We start from the raw sequence: 13339 nt of genomic DNA on the forward strand, positions 1-13339 counted from the left end.
AGAAACAATTACCTCAGAGTGTCGGTCGAGCAGGCCCTGGGTGTGTCCTCCGCCCTCGCACCTCACGCCCGCCTGTTCCGCCAGCGCGGGCCGAGGTCAGTCCTGGCCTGAGCCAGGCCGAGGGTCTCCCCTGGTCTGCACACCTGGCACCTGTGACAGGTCCTGCTCCCAGTCAGGCCAGAGTGTCCCAGCACTGTCCTGGTCCCTCACGGACAAAGCCTGTGGTGCTGCTCCCAGGATGGCCCCGGTACACCCGGGAGCCTCGGCCTCGCTGGGGCCGCCATGGCAGAGCTTTCCCTCAGGACTCTCTCTGGAAGCTGCTGCCTTTGTTTAGGTGTGAGACTCCCCTCAGCACCTGCCCTGGGGTGGTCACTGCTGGCCGTGCCAGCTCAGAGCCAGCACTGCATCCCCAGGACACAGCGCCAGGCTGGGCCCTCCCCACAGACAGCTCACCGCTCCCCAAGGAAGGAGCCACAGCACGTGCTCGTCAGCTACACGGGTCAGAAAATAATTGTATTTCAGTCACATAAAAAAGTTGGAGTCAAAAAACTGTAAACAGCTCCCAGCTGGAGTTCCCATCAATTGAGAAGGGCAGCGCTGTTGGTGGAGACATTAATGGGTTGGTCCTGTGAAGCTTGGGCTTGGAAATTTAACACAACTGTGAATGTCAGGTAAGGCATGTACTGAGCAAGCATCTTCCCTGTGTAACTTATGCAAAGTTAATGAAGCTGGTGTTGGGGCAGGTGAGAACAGAACTGGGCAATCCTTCTTTAAATGAAGCACAGAAATAGAGGTGGACCAGGGAGGAAGGTAAGTAGGGACACTAAATCAGTCACTCATCACAGACAATGCTTTAGTCATGCAGGGAAAGCAAAGAATTTATTTACATATCTGATTGTACATTACAGCTACCTGAAGGATTCACATCAGCAGGGACAGTTTTATTGTCCCCAAAAAGTATTTCAAGAAAATACAGAGAAAATAGTGTAATGGCACATTGCAACAGTACTGACATCACTTCACCGATGTTATAAATTACAGAATGAGATTTAAAATAGTCATATGCCACTTCTTCTGGCTGCTTTTTTTCAGTAACAATGGAGCAAGTGAACTTTGCTCATTTTCATACCAAGCAGCCTTTGAAATAAAAAATAAAACCACTCCTTGCTTCTATGGCAGCTTCCTATTCTGTGAAATAGGTGTCAAATTCAGTAAAAAAAATTCTGCTCTGTGAGAGGGGAACATATTCTTTTACAGATAAAAACTTTGTTTTTTAAAGATTTAGGGGATATTGATGATTTTTTTCCTTGAGACTTACCACAGTTTATTATCTCACTCTCTGGGGGCTGGTGAGTGGGGTATTGATAAACAAGGTGTGAGAGAGGCAACAATTGTAGGATCTCATCACATGAGCGGGGTCAACACTCCAGAAATGAAACCACCAGCTCGAGAAGAGGTTGGAAGGAGGGAAGGACACTTCTAGCACCAGGGCCCTCGTTGCCACTTACAGATACCCAGGCTCACAAAGCACCTGCACAGCTTCCCAAATGCTGTGGGAGAGTGCTGTGCTGCAGACCCCAAGGGAAAGAGTTTGTTCAGCATCTGCCAAAATGTGAAGAGCAAGACACCCAACCTCTCACATCTGCAAGAGGAATGCAGACCCAGGTCTGTCCTTAGGAAACGCTGCCACAGAAGCCAGGCAGGGAAGACAAGGAGTAACTAAAGCATTTTAGGCACTCTAAGACGGAGAGTCTAGCAATTGGTAATGCTATTTCTTTTTCCATTTCAATGGTCAAAGTAAACCACTTGCCTGATCCCACAAAAATAATCCCAGAACGGAAATTAACCTGAAATGGGCAATGTGTTCAAATGAGGTTTTGGTCTGGTGCCCATTTCATGTATAAAAGGAAGCAAATTTGCTTTAATGGAAATAAAAACTATAATCACCAAGTCAGGACTGTAACATTTAATTAAGTGTTTTATTATTTTGAATTAACTTAAGCCAACAAGTGGGTCTCAAAACAATACTAAAACAATAAATCTGCAGAATGTGTGTGACATTGCCTTACAAGAGACCAACCATCTGACACAACATTCCTAAAAGAAGACAAAGAACTGCTAATTATGTTAAATTTCATTTGCTACGTAATTTAGACCATGACCTAGTGCTTCTAAAAAAACCTGTACAAAATGAATATTTTTTACATCTCAGAGGCACATGAATACAAATCTGATCTATTTTATATATACACATGTACATTACAAGAAACCAGATGATTAAAGAAGTGTATATAAAAAGTGTCCAAAACCAGATGATAAAATGTGAAAATAAAATGTATTTTCACAACAGAGAAGTAAAAGGCACAAGTACTAAAATATGTAACCATGCAAAAAAAGTGACTAGTCTGTGCAACAGAGAAAAACAAATGGCTCTCACAACGGATTTTACAGTAATTCTCAAAATGTCTCAGCATTTAAATATATATCAGTGCAACATTTACTGCCCTGTGTATCCTGTGAATACTTCAGTGTACTGAAGTATTCACAGGATACTAAATTCTCCTTCTGATGTCCTTTCTCCAAAGTCAGAATAATTTAGCTATGGATAAAGTAGTAAATAAATCAGGGCTGGTGCTGGGGAGTGTGAGTTCCTCACTGGGAGGAGGAGTGTCTGCAGCCCCCTTAGCCCTGCACAGATGTGTCCCCCAGAACAGTGACAGCAGAGCCGACAGCTCAGGTGTCACAGCTGCTCCACTCACAGCACCTCCATTCCAGGGCTAAGGTGTCCAAATCACACTGCAGAAGGCCATGTTTGTTAATGTGTTCATTAGGTTTAAAGTTTAAGTAAAAACGAATCAGTCTGACAGTGTGTTTGAGCAGGTCCTACTCTTGCAGCCGAACCGAAGCCCCAGTGAAGGCAGCGAGCTGAAGCGCAGAGAACACCAGGAGCCGTCAGCTGGCTCCACACTGTGGCAAGCTGTGGTAGCGTGGCCCTGCCTGCAGACGGTGCCTGCAGACCCTCAGGGGCTGCTGCTGTGAGCTCTGCCCTGTGCTGGCCACGCTGGGCTGCAGCCTGAGCCTCCAGAGCGTCAGCAGAGCGTGCAGCGGGACACCTGCACAGACCGAGGCACATCCCAGGATCCCTCCCCTGGATCACCTACTCACCCTACCTGCTTGTATGCCATGAGAACCAGCTACAACATTTTGTCACGTACATGGGACACAACCACAAAAAAGGCAAGGACAGGACTGGCCTGGTATAGAGACAGGACTGAAATTCTTGCCTTGGTAGCTAAGGTCACCCTGAAGCCAAGAATATTGAATTTGTCCCTCCCATCTGCTCAAAGTTCTGCCCCAAGGCACACACTCAGTGGTAGCTGGGGAAAAGACCAAGAATGTAAATGTCAACAGAATGCTGAGGCCCCAGAAAGAAACAACTCTCTTGCACATCAGACCAACTCCCAGTGCATTATGCAGAATGACAGGATTCAGACCCAGCACTGACTGCAATCTTCATCAAACTCTAAAGCTACATGCAGAGTTTCATTAACTAGAAACCCATGCATGATTTAACAGCAAAATGCTCCTAGGATCATTATTTTGAATTCAAAAATACTGAGATGCAAAGGAACAAAATGTCAGAATTGTGGTACTATGTCGTCTAAAACCAACCAGTCATGACTTCTTGACAATATTTCTCGATTAACAAATGACTTGACAAGAATATGAGCATTGCTGCTTACAGCAGGAGCTGCTCAGTTAAAGTCTGAGTCAAGTTTTCACTTAAATCAATATAAGCCAAGCCACTGATTTGGCAAGTGTTTGATCAGCTGCTACTTCCTTCCTTCCTTGGAAAAAAATCCCTCAGACCACACCATACAGTATTTGTTTTAAGAGAAAACCGCTGCATATTCACTGCCATTAAAGAATGTAAAAACCCCATTATTTTATTTGTAAATTCTAGTTCTTAGACTCATCACATGTCACGGGCACTGTGATGCACAGACCAGTGAGCAGTGCCTCATGTAGAGCCCACAATGTGTGTTTATACATCAGCTCCAAGCCCTCATTTCCAAGCCAGATTAGGGAGCCTAAATACTGTCGGTCTAGATCCTCTCTGGAGAGCAATGCAGTTCTACCAAAGTAAATGGAGCATTGCTGCACTCAGACAGAAAAATATTTGTTGATACACATCTTTGAGAATTAATAATGCTGTGTTCAACTCCCTACAGAGCTGGCTGAGAACTATCTTAATTTTTTCCCAAAGACCATGAAAGGAAAGTTGGCAACAAAAGTTCATTGGATGCTGGGTTTCTTTGAAACTTCCTACACATTTGCATATTTAAAATTCCTTTAAAATAGATGGGATAGTTACAGTTCATCAATGTTGCATTTAAAGAAAAATTCTTTAACAGCTTCAGTCTTAAACAGAAGCTATTCAAAAAGCTGAAAAATTGTCTTTTGATATCAAAGCAGTTTTGATTCAGCATCATTCTGAAATCAAAACTAGGCAGCAGCTGAAGACTGGAGTCTGGAGAGAAGCAGCCAATACCAGAAAAAAATTGAGAGACTACATTTCAGGTACTCTTTAAGTGCAAGTTTTGAAAGAGGTAATTTTTCTGCAGTACCTTGTGTGGCATTAGCAGCTTCTAGCCAAAAGCCAGTCTTTTTTTTTTCCACTGTCCAGAAATACCTGTAGTGGTTTGCAACAGGTTTGTCCAGAATATAATTTAGCTTTTCAGAATCTAAGGTCAAATGAACCAAGGAACAGATCAAGATACAGTAACTGGGATTGTTTGCATTCCCAAGGGTTAAATATAACCTTGGGTTTGACACAGGAGTGTTCACTGCATCTGTGTATTGCTAGAAGGAGATGATTCCACGTTTCTGTGTCTGAAGTGATTCACCCAGGGAAGGGAGGCCCTTGTTCCACCAACAGTAACACTGACAGAGGCAGGCTGTGATTTCCTGGCCAGCCTGAGAGAACAAAGGATGTCCACAGCAAAGAAGTAAGAAATTTATCAGAGAACAGACAGCAAAGTTGTTGCAACTGGGGAGACGCTATCTCCTGTCTGTTCTGCCAGTGTCTGACACTTGAGCAAAATATGCACTCTCTGCAACACTGGTATCAGATTACTCTTCTCCCTGCCCCAGTGAGCCATCAAGTGATCCTTTATTACCAAATTACCTGCATGTCATAAAACACAATGACTTCTTTTCTGGGATAAAAGGGTTCTCCAGGGCTTGAATTGCAAGATGAGTTGGTCTAATATCAGTCTAAGAATGCAATTGCTAATTAGTATTTTTAGAGGTGGATACCTTAGAGGAATATATATCTGCCAGTGAAATGCCTCTCCCACCTCCAACTCACATTATTTGTCAAACACAGTAAGTATCTGGATATGATTTCCACAGTAACAGATGGCAGTACCACACCAAGGGCCCCACAGGAGCAGATACCTCCTTTACACAATAAAACACAGCTACAAACACCACCAACATGGTGGTAAGACATCTCTTCAAATGCAAACACTGGAGCAAGGAAGAGTTTCTAAATACTTACACAGCTGGGTCCAGAGCTGAACAAGAAGTCCTGCAAGTTTTAAGAAATTTCCACTGCTGAGTACCCTTGGCTAGAACATTCCTTTTGGGATATCAGCCAGATTCAGTGACTACATGTCACTACTAGTGACTGTTCACCTCCTACATACAACAATCACAAAAACTGCACAAAAACTTGGCTTTCTTTATAGTAATGTCTTCTGTTCAAGTCCACAGGCTTTGCTTTCAGTACAACAGTCCTCAACATTTGCTGATGTTCCACCCTAATGGGAATGGGCTTTAGATCACAGAAATTTTGAAGCAGAGTCCAATTTACCTAAAAATAATGATGGGAAAACATTCAGTCACCAGCCTCAGCTGCAACAGCTTCACTCTAACTGAAATCCACTGCATGAGAGCAGGACAGCAGTGCAACACAGCCAGCTCCAGAAGCAGGGCTGCTGTGTCACCCAGCCCTGCTGGTCACAACAGGTTTGCAACAACCTCCTGACAGTGTAGAAGAGTTCTCTGTGGCCTGCAAAAAGCATAAAGTCTCTGGCACTACCCACAAAGAGCACCAGGCAGAGGGAAATGCCACCACTGAAGTGCAAGTGAGGGGTCCTGCAGGCAGGAAGCACCGAGCTCGCTGAACTGTTCCTCTCCCACCTTCTGGGCAGCACATCCAGAAGCAGCAGCAGGTGGGAAAGGTGGATGTGTGGGCTTTCCATGGGGTTCCACCTACTTTCTAAACAAACAGAAGCTGCTGCAGTGTTGCATCTTACACCATTCCCAGGTAATTTCCTCCAATTACCCCAGAGCCTCAGGAACCCAGCCCTGTGATGTGACTGTTTGAATCAGACTGTGCCATTTCTCCCAGAGCACTGCAACCTTTGTGCACTGGGTGTTGTGTCCCTCAGTCATTCCTCTGGCTCCTCTCTTTCCACTTACTTTACACCTGCCTATGCAGATACATAGAAACAAACTGGTTTTATTTTCTTGCCTTCAAGAAAGCCTGACTTCAGTACATCCCCTGCTTCCCATCACTCCAGTAACACATCACTGAAGGCAAGAGCACAGAGATTGCAGAAAAAAATATATATTTACATCCCTAAATGAATACAGTTTTATGTATTCAAATTCAGGAAAAATGCATCACATATACATACCGAGAAACATCAAGAGAATACTAGGGGCAAGACACTGCCAACAGCAAGAAATACACAGAAAAGCACAGTCATTGCTACTGTAACATTCTTCTGGGGAGTGTATTCAATAGAGGAAACATCTCTATGCACTGGGGAAAGCCAGATACTCCGGCTGATTTTTCTGTGCCAGTTGGTGTGAATCAAAAGTGTGAAATTTTTACTTTTAAAAAAAGTGCATGGAATAAAATTTGCTTTTAGCATTCAACTACCCAAATAATTCCATAAGCTCCTTATATAAGCTACATTATTAATTAAAAACATCCTAGCCCTACAGTATGGATCCAGCTCTGGAGAACACAGGCACATGTTGAAGTCACCCTATTTAAGGCAGCATTTAAGCATACACTCAACTTTAAAGCTTAATGTTCTGTCCCACTGACATCCATGAGCAGATGCAGTACACACTTCAAGTTAAGCACCTGCACAACTGCTCATCTAAATTGGGATGTGCTCCCTACTCAGAGCTTTGGATATGCACATCTGTATGCACATATGGACTGGCAACTCCTGCAAGATGAAGCTCTTTTCTTTTTCTTTTTCCTGCCCTACAGGTAGAAGCCACTCTGTATCAGACTGTCCTCCACTGCTGTGCCAGGACCAGCAGTTCCTCTGCACAGCCCACCCAGAAAATGCCATTCCCAAAGGAGTGCAGCTGTCTGGGGTGGGAAAGCAACTCAGCACGTCATGTCGAGGGCTGGTCCTCCTCCTCCCCCTAAGGTGAGATATTTCATGCAAATATTTTTTGTTCTGTTTCTTTTGTTGGTTTTTTTTTTTTTTTTTTTTAAGAACTGGAATGTGTTCCTTCAGTGAAATCTTTAAAATCAGGGTGAAGGGAAGGGGAAGAATCCCAGAATTCATCTTAATGGCCCATAATATACCCCTGAAAATAGGGGAACAGATTTGAAACCTCTTTGCCTCAATGCTACAGGAACCCTGGCATAAAAAAACACACATGCACACACACTAGATAGAGAGCAGGCTCAGAGCATCTGGAAGCAGGCTCCAAAGTGATCTTACAGGAAAAACACTTTGTGTTGACAGTGGCAAACAAATGGATGGTGATTTTTCATAAATAGCAAAAATTCTGCAGTATCTTCCTTTCCTTCCCATTTACTTTGTGTCTTTTCCCAAATTTTGTGGGGTTTTGTTGTGTTTTTGGGTTTTTTTGGGTTTTTTGTTAGTTTGTTTTTAATCTGATGTGTGGTTTAAGTACTAAAACTAAATAAAATAGGAAATTGCACAGTCAGCACCAGTCAGGAACTGAACCTGGGTATGTCAATTGGCTTGTGGTACCCAAATTCCAGGAAGAACAAAGAAAAAAATTCTTGCTCCTAAAGTTAGGGCCACATCCATATGTTTCCATTGTCTATTTTTACCTTTACAACTAGAGGTAGAGTCATTTTGTCCAGTATCTAAAACAGCATGATCCAGTTATATTGTTATTACATTAATATACAGTATCCATCTCATCACAGGTATTGAAAGTGCATGGAAAGTCTAACCAAGCCAATTCAATGACAAATAACAGTGTACCAACATCATATAAACACACCCGTGCACCCACACTCACACCTAGTGTGTATTATATAATTTATAGATTCATTTACAGTATCAGAGTGCTGCTTAGATCCAGTGGCATGTGCAGAAATATCAGGCAGTTGCTGCTTTTCCTTCTCATATTCTCTTCAATTCTTTATTTCCAAGATAGATGGATTGTGGTCCAGGATTGCCAAAATTATCTTGTCCATATACTGTCGCAATCTGTAATTTATCTCTTCCTGTTCTTTGAGGGCTTCCATGAGCTAAAACACAACATTTCCAAGTTACTCCTGAAATATTCTCAGTAGTTTATGTAGCAGCCTGAAATTGAGACAAGTGAGAGACCAGTGCCTGCTCAAGATCACTAATTCCTTTTGTGACACATTTTCTAACTCCAGCTCCTCCCTGTATCTGTATTAGAAACAATTCTGTATGTTACAGGTCTTTGCTATCAAAGAAGGTGCTGAACAGTCATCTCCAGGGATCTTCTGGCAGGTCATTTGAAACAAGTTCCCCACCTAACATGCCAATCCATCCTGCATCCATACCATGGATCAAATGCTTCATCTCAGAGCATTATTTTTTTTCATAACTACTGAAATCTAAAGTTGTTTGATGAAAGGCTGCTGAACAGAACAAATACTTCAGTGTTTTGCACCAGGAAAAACATGTGCTTCCTCTGGATCATGTGCATACTCTCTCTCAAAAAAATCCCCAAAACAACCACTACATACTCCACAAGAACAACCCACTTGCTATTCAATGTTCTGTATTAAATACGTGTGTTTCACCAGATTTTTGGGCTGTAGAAGGCCCCTCAACCTCTCTACAGTTGAAGACTGCTTTGCTTTTTATCTCAATGTTTAATGCCAAACTGAAAAAGCTGTCAAGGCATGTCAGAGCCCCTGATCCTCCTAAAGCTCATGTTACTTGCCTGGCCATTTTCATAGGACTTCACAGAAGTCCCACCCTGAATCTGCAGATTGTTACCTCTGTTCTGATCATGCAGGAAAAATGGCACAATGGGAACAGTTTGTGCAGGTCTGTGAGGTTTTGCTGGGTCTGGGCCACAGCTTTCAGGTAGTTTCCTCCTTTAAAGAGGGAGTGCTGGATACTCCTCACATGAGCCAGAGTCACAAGATTGAGAGGGTCAAAGTCAGATTTTTCTTGACAATAGCAAAAGCCACTTTGCTTTTACCTAATTAAGAGCTCTACAAGTAAACAGCCTTTCTTCACAGTGCTCTGGTTCAGCAAGAAGTTAAGTTCTGAAATATATAATTCAAGGGCCTTTACTTCAAGGGCCTGCCCAGGAGCTAAGGCTGACAGGTCAGTCCAGTACAGACTGGGTAGAAAGGACTTTTCTGTCTCACAACTTTTCTTGATGAAGAAATGGGAAGTTCTGTCTGGAAAAGACAGAGCATCAAGGACAAACAATTCCTTTGATCTCCTTCACCACTAACCTGTCTTCTTCCCTGGGAGCTCTCATGTATCCACTGGCCTGATCTCACAATCTGTCCTGGAGCTCAGAGGAAGCTACACCAGCTGGACTCAGCCCACATACAAACAGGTTTCCCAGAATATCTTTCAAACACTACCAAGTTATTACTTGCACAGAAGTTACTTTCTCCAAGAATTCAGCTCTGCTACAGGGAATAGATAGCTCAAATACATAAGTGAGACCTTGTTACTGAAGTAACATAGACCTAAATCTAGAACAGAAAGTAAAAATTAAAGTAATAGCAATAGCCATTTTTGTATGAAATTAATATACTTTCACATTACTCTGTAAGGTACAAGATGTTAGAACTGCAAAACAGTTCACAGTGATCCTAATAATTCAAATTCTTTTGAGAGAGAAATAGGAGAGTTATAAAGATACCAAAATAGTGTTAGATTTAAGGTAATCTAACATCCTTGAACTCTTAGCAAAGCAGAATTTTCTGCTGTTCATTTGTCAACTTCAGATAGTTCAACCTCGACAGTCAATTACATTGAAAATTGCATATTCTTGGATGTAGTATCTGATTAGAAAAGCACATTACCTCATCTCTTGATGCAGAATCGATTTCAGCAGCCAGTGACTGGGCTTTTGTTTGCGTTGCAAAGAGATTTTTAGCTTCATAAAGACTGAGGCTTAGAATCTGTCCATTAAGATCATCATTTTGGTCACGAAGTTTCTGATTCTCCTATTCAAGGATGAAAAGACATTGTCTTTTAAGTTCTTCTTTCATTAAAAAAATATTTTAACATCACAGGTAGCCTGGATGACACAGCGAGGGTGAAGCTGCCACAACTCTTACCTCCAGTGACAAGGCCTCCCTGCCTGAATTTTCCTGGGGCACAATTTACATCACCAGTGCAAAGAAGTTCTGCATGAAACCAACAAGGCTCTTGTGCTTGTGTGAGAAAGGGGGGACAAAATCTCAAGGCAGAGTACTTGGGCTTGCATTTTTCAAGGTATTCCTGTACATTTGATGTGGATTGAGAGGCCTTTCCTGCTCACCTGCTTCAGCCGTTTTATTTCATGCTCCATTTCCACCTCTCTGGTTTTGGCATTGAATTCACTCAGGCTGGAGGAAGAGCTTCTCCCGCGCCCAGGACGTTCACATTCCAGCTTGTAGAGCTGCAGGTGCTCCAGCTCCTTCCGCAGGTCTTCGATGAGCTGTGGGCAGCAAACAGGCCCTGTCTGTGCAGCCCTCCCTGCAAACAGCCTCCTCTACTTCAGCAGAAGCACTCCCTAAGCCTGCCTGAGGCCAGTCCTACAACACAGCCTCTTCCTCTTCCTTTGCAAGCACAGGTCCTCTAAACGGCCCCAGAGCTGGCAGTGGCTGTGATCGCTAAGCTTCATGCATGAGAAGCAAAATTTCCCTTGCAAACAGAGGGAAATGTTAGAGCACACACCCCTCCAAGAGCTGTAAGCCCTTTGGGTCAGAGATTGGCACTTTTTAAGTATTCCTGCAGCATTCACTGCTCTGTGGGCACCCTTCCCACAGAAACACAATCCAGCAACAGCTTGACTGGACATGGTGTTCTCAGTGCTCATCCTGTCTGCCCATTCCTTCTCGCCAGGGCTTCTATAAGGTGATATGAAACTGCCTGGTCTTGCATCCCTCTTCACACTTACCTCCTGTGTGGCTTCCCTCTCCTTGTTGAACTCCAGCCTGTTCTGCCGCAGCTTGTCCATCATCCTCTTGTACAAATCCATCTCATCCTTCAGCCGCAGGCTTGTGTCCTCCAGTCTGTCTGACATGCGCTGCCTCTCCTGGAACGAGAGGGGCACTTCAGAACAGGGGCACCCCAGGGGCACTTCAGAACAGGGGCACCCCAGGGGCACTTCAGAACAGGGGCACCCCGGGGCACTTCAGAACAGGGGCACCCCAGGGGCCCTTCAGAACAGGGGCACCCCAGGGGCACTTCAGAACAGGCTGCCAGGAGCAGGACACAGCTCAGCTTCACAACAGGAGCTACAGGCACAGCTGCCCATAAACTGCCTTGTGTCTCAGGATGTTCCTGCCCCTAAAGGCGACCAATGTTCCAATTTCATTAATAATCTTGTTTAGGGAAGGAATATTTAAGAAGCTGGGCCAAGCACTGTAAGAGTTTGCTCTTACATAAACTGCTGTTAAATTGCTCAAGGACTCAGGAGTTTTGTTACCTCATCCAATCTCTCTGTTTGGGATTTCAGCCGTGTGACAGTGCTTTTCAGATCACCATTTTCTTCTTCCAGTTGCTGAACCCTGTGTTAATAACAAAAATCTTACAGCAAATACCTCTTCAAGAACATAGACATGCACAATAGCATGCTCTAAAAAGCCATCTCACTTGCAACTTGATACAAAGACCAAACAGGGAAAATCTTTCTAATCATAGCACTTTTTAACATGCATTTTTGCTTGTTCAGCTCTAAGGCCCAAAATGCTACACTGACCCTCACATTCTTGTGCTCCTAACAACAGGTAGATGAAAAAACATAAGTTGTAAAAAACAAATGCAGGCACAAACGTTTGCTAGAACTGGTCACAATTCCCTCCTTGAGTCTGTGCCAAATATCCAGTTAAGCTGTGTACATGGGCCACGTGGATTAAAGCATTAATGTAAAGCATCCTCCAAGCTTTTGGGCATTAGACATGTGACTGCAGAGCTACTCTACAGAGCTGCCAACCTGCCACCATCTGTGCACTGCCTGCTGGTGAACAGCCTGCATTTACAAGCAAAGTAAAAACAAAGAAAAGAAGACCTTTTGCCCTGTTCAGAGGGGCATCAAGATGTTTGTTACCTTGTATTTAGCAGTTCAATTTCAGTGCCTTTCTCTTTTTCATACTTGCTGTAAGCTTCTCTATGTCTCTTTATCTCTTCTTCCAGAGTCTGTTCTGCTGAAGTTTCTTGGTCTTTCAATAATTCTTCTAGCTCATGAACTCTAAGGAAATAAGATCTCATTTCAGTAACAGCTTCAGAAGCAAATTCATTGCCTCTCTCTTTCCTGCCTACTCCTTTGTTTCATTCTAATTCACCATCTATTTTGGCATTTAACCTCTCCCAGTATCTCTCGTATTTACTAATAAACACAGAATTAAGCAGTATCAGTTCATCTAGTACTCCTTCAGTCTCATGAAGCTGAGACTAAGACCCAGCCTTCTGCTCTTGCAAGGAAAAAACCCCAACCACCAGGGGTAACCTCTCTTACAGCACAAGAGTTTTTTCTGTTCAAGTCAGTAACATCTCTGTCAAAAACACTTGTCTGCAGGCTTCTTCTTGCTGAAAATTCAGCAAGGCAGCCCTTTTCCACCTGGACTTCTCAAATGAACCCTCATTTAATCTGTCAGCTTTAAGGAAGAAGATGTGATCATACTCTAGAGGTAGAAATATTCCTTCCCCACAACTGTGCTGGTGAGGAGACCTGGCTCTGTGCTTTGTTACCTGTGAACCAGCTGAGTGTTCTCTTGTTTCAGTTTGCTCTTCAGATCACCATTTGTCAGGCTATCATTCTCCAGCTCTGTCACCTTCTTCTCTAGGTACGTTACCTGGAAGGACAAGCAAAAAAGACTGAGTTGAAT

At 43.4% G+C, this 13339-nt stretch overlaps 1 protein-coding gene across 5 annotated transcripts in view; it reads right to left on the reverse strand.

Annotated features, from left to right (window-relative positions):
• Positions 1-1960: 1960 nt before the first annotated feature.
• RAB11FIP4 (RAB11 family interacting protein 4) overlaps positions 1961-13339 on the reverse strand; it is a 117915-nt gene continuing 106536 nt past the window's right edge. For all 5 annotated transcript variants that reach the window (XM_064395875.1, XM_064395874.1, XM_064395877.1 and 2 more), the window contains 7 exons: positions 13203-13306; positions 12562-12702; positions 11941-12022; positions 11410-11547; positions 10789-10947; positions 10328-10471; positions 1961-8548 (listed from right to left, as the gene is read on the reverse strand). In XM_064395875.1, the coding sequence (XP_064251945.1) occupies positions 8432-8548; positions 10328-10471; positions 10789-10947; positions 11410-11547; positions 11941-12022; positions 12562-12702; positions 13203-13306 (885 nt within the window). In that variant the 3' untranslated portion in view covers positions 1961-8431. The remainder of the gene's footprint in view (positions 8549-10327; positions 10472-10788; positions 10948-11409; positions 11548-11940; positions 12023-12561; positions 12703-13202; positions 13307-13339) is intronic.

Source organism: Passer domesticus, chromosome 20 (assembly GCF_036417665.1).
Source record: "Passer domesticus isolate bPasDom1 chromosome 20, bPasDom1.hap1, whole genome shotgun sequence".
Classification (NCBI taxonomy): Eukaryota; Metazoa; Chordata; class Aves; order Passeriformes; family Passeridae; genus Passer; species Passer domesticus.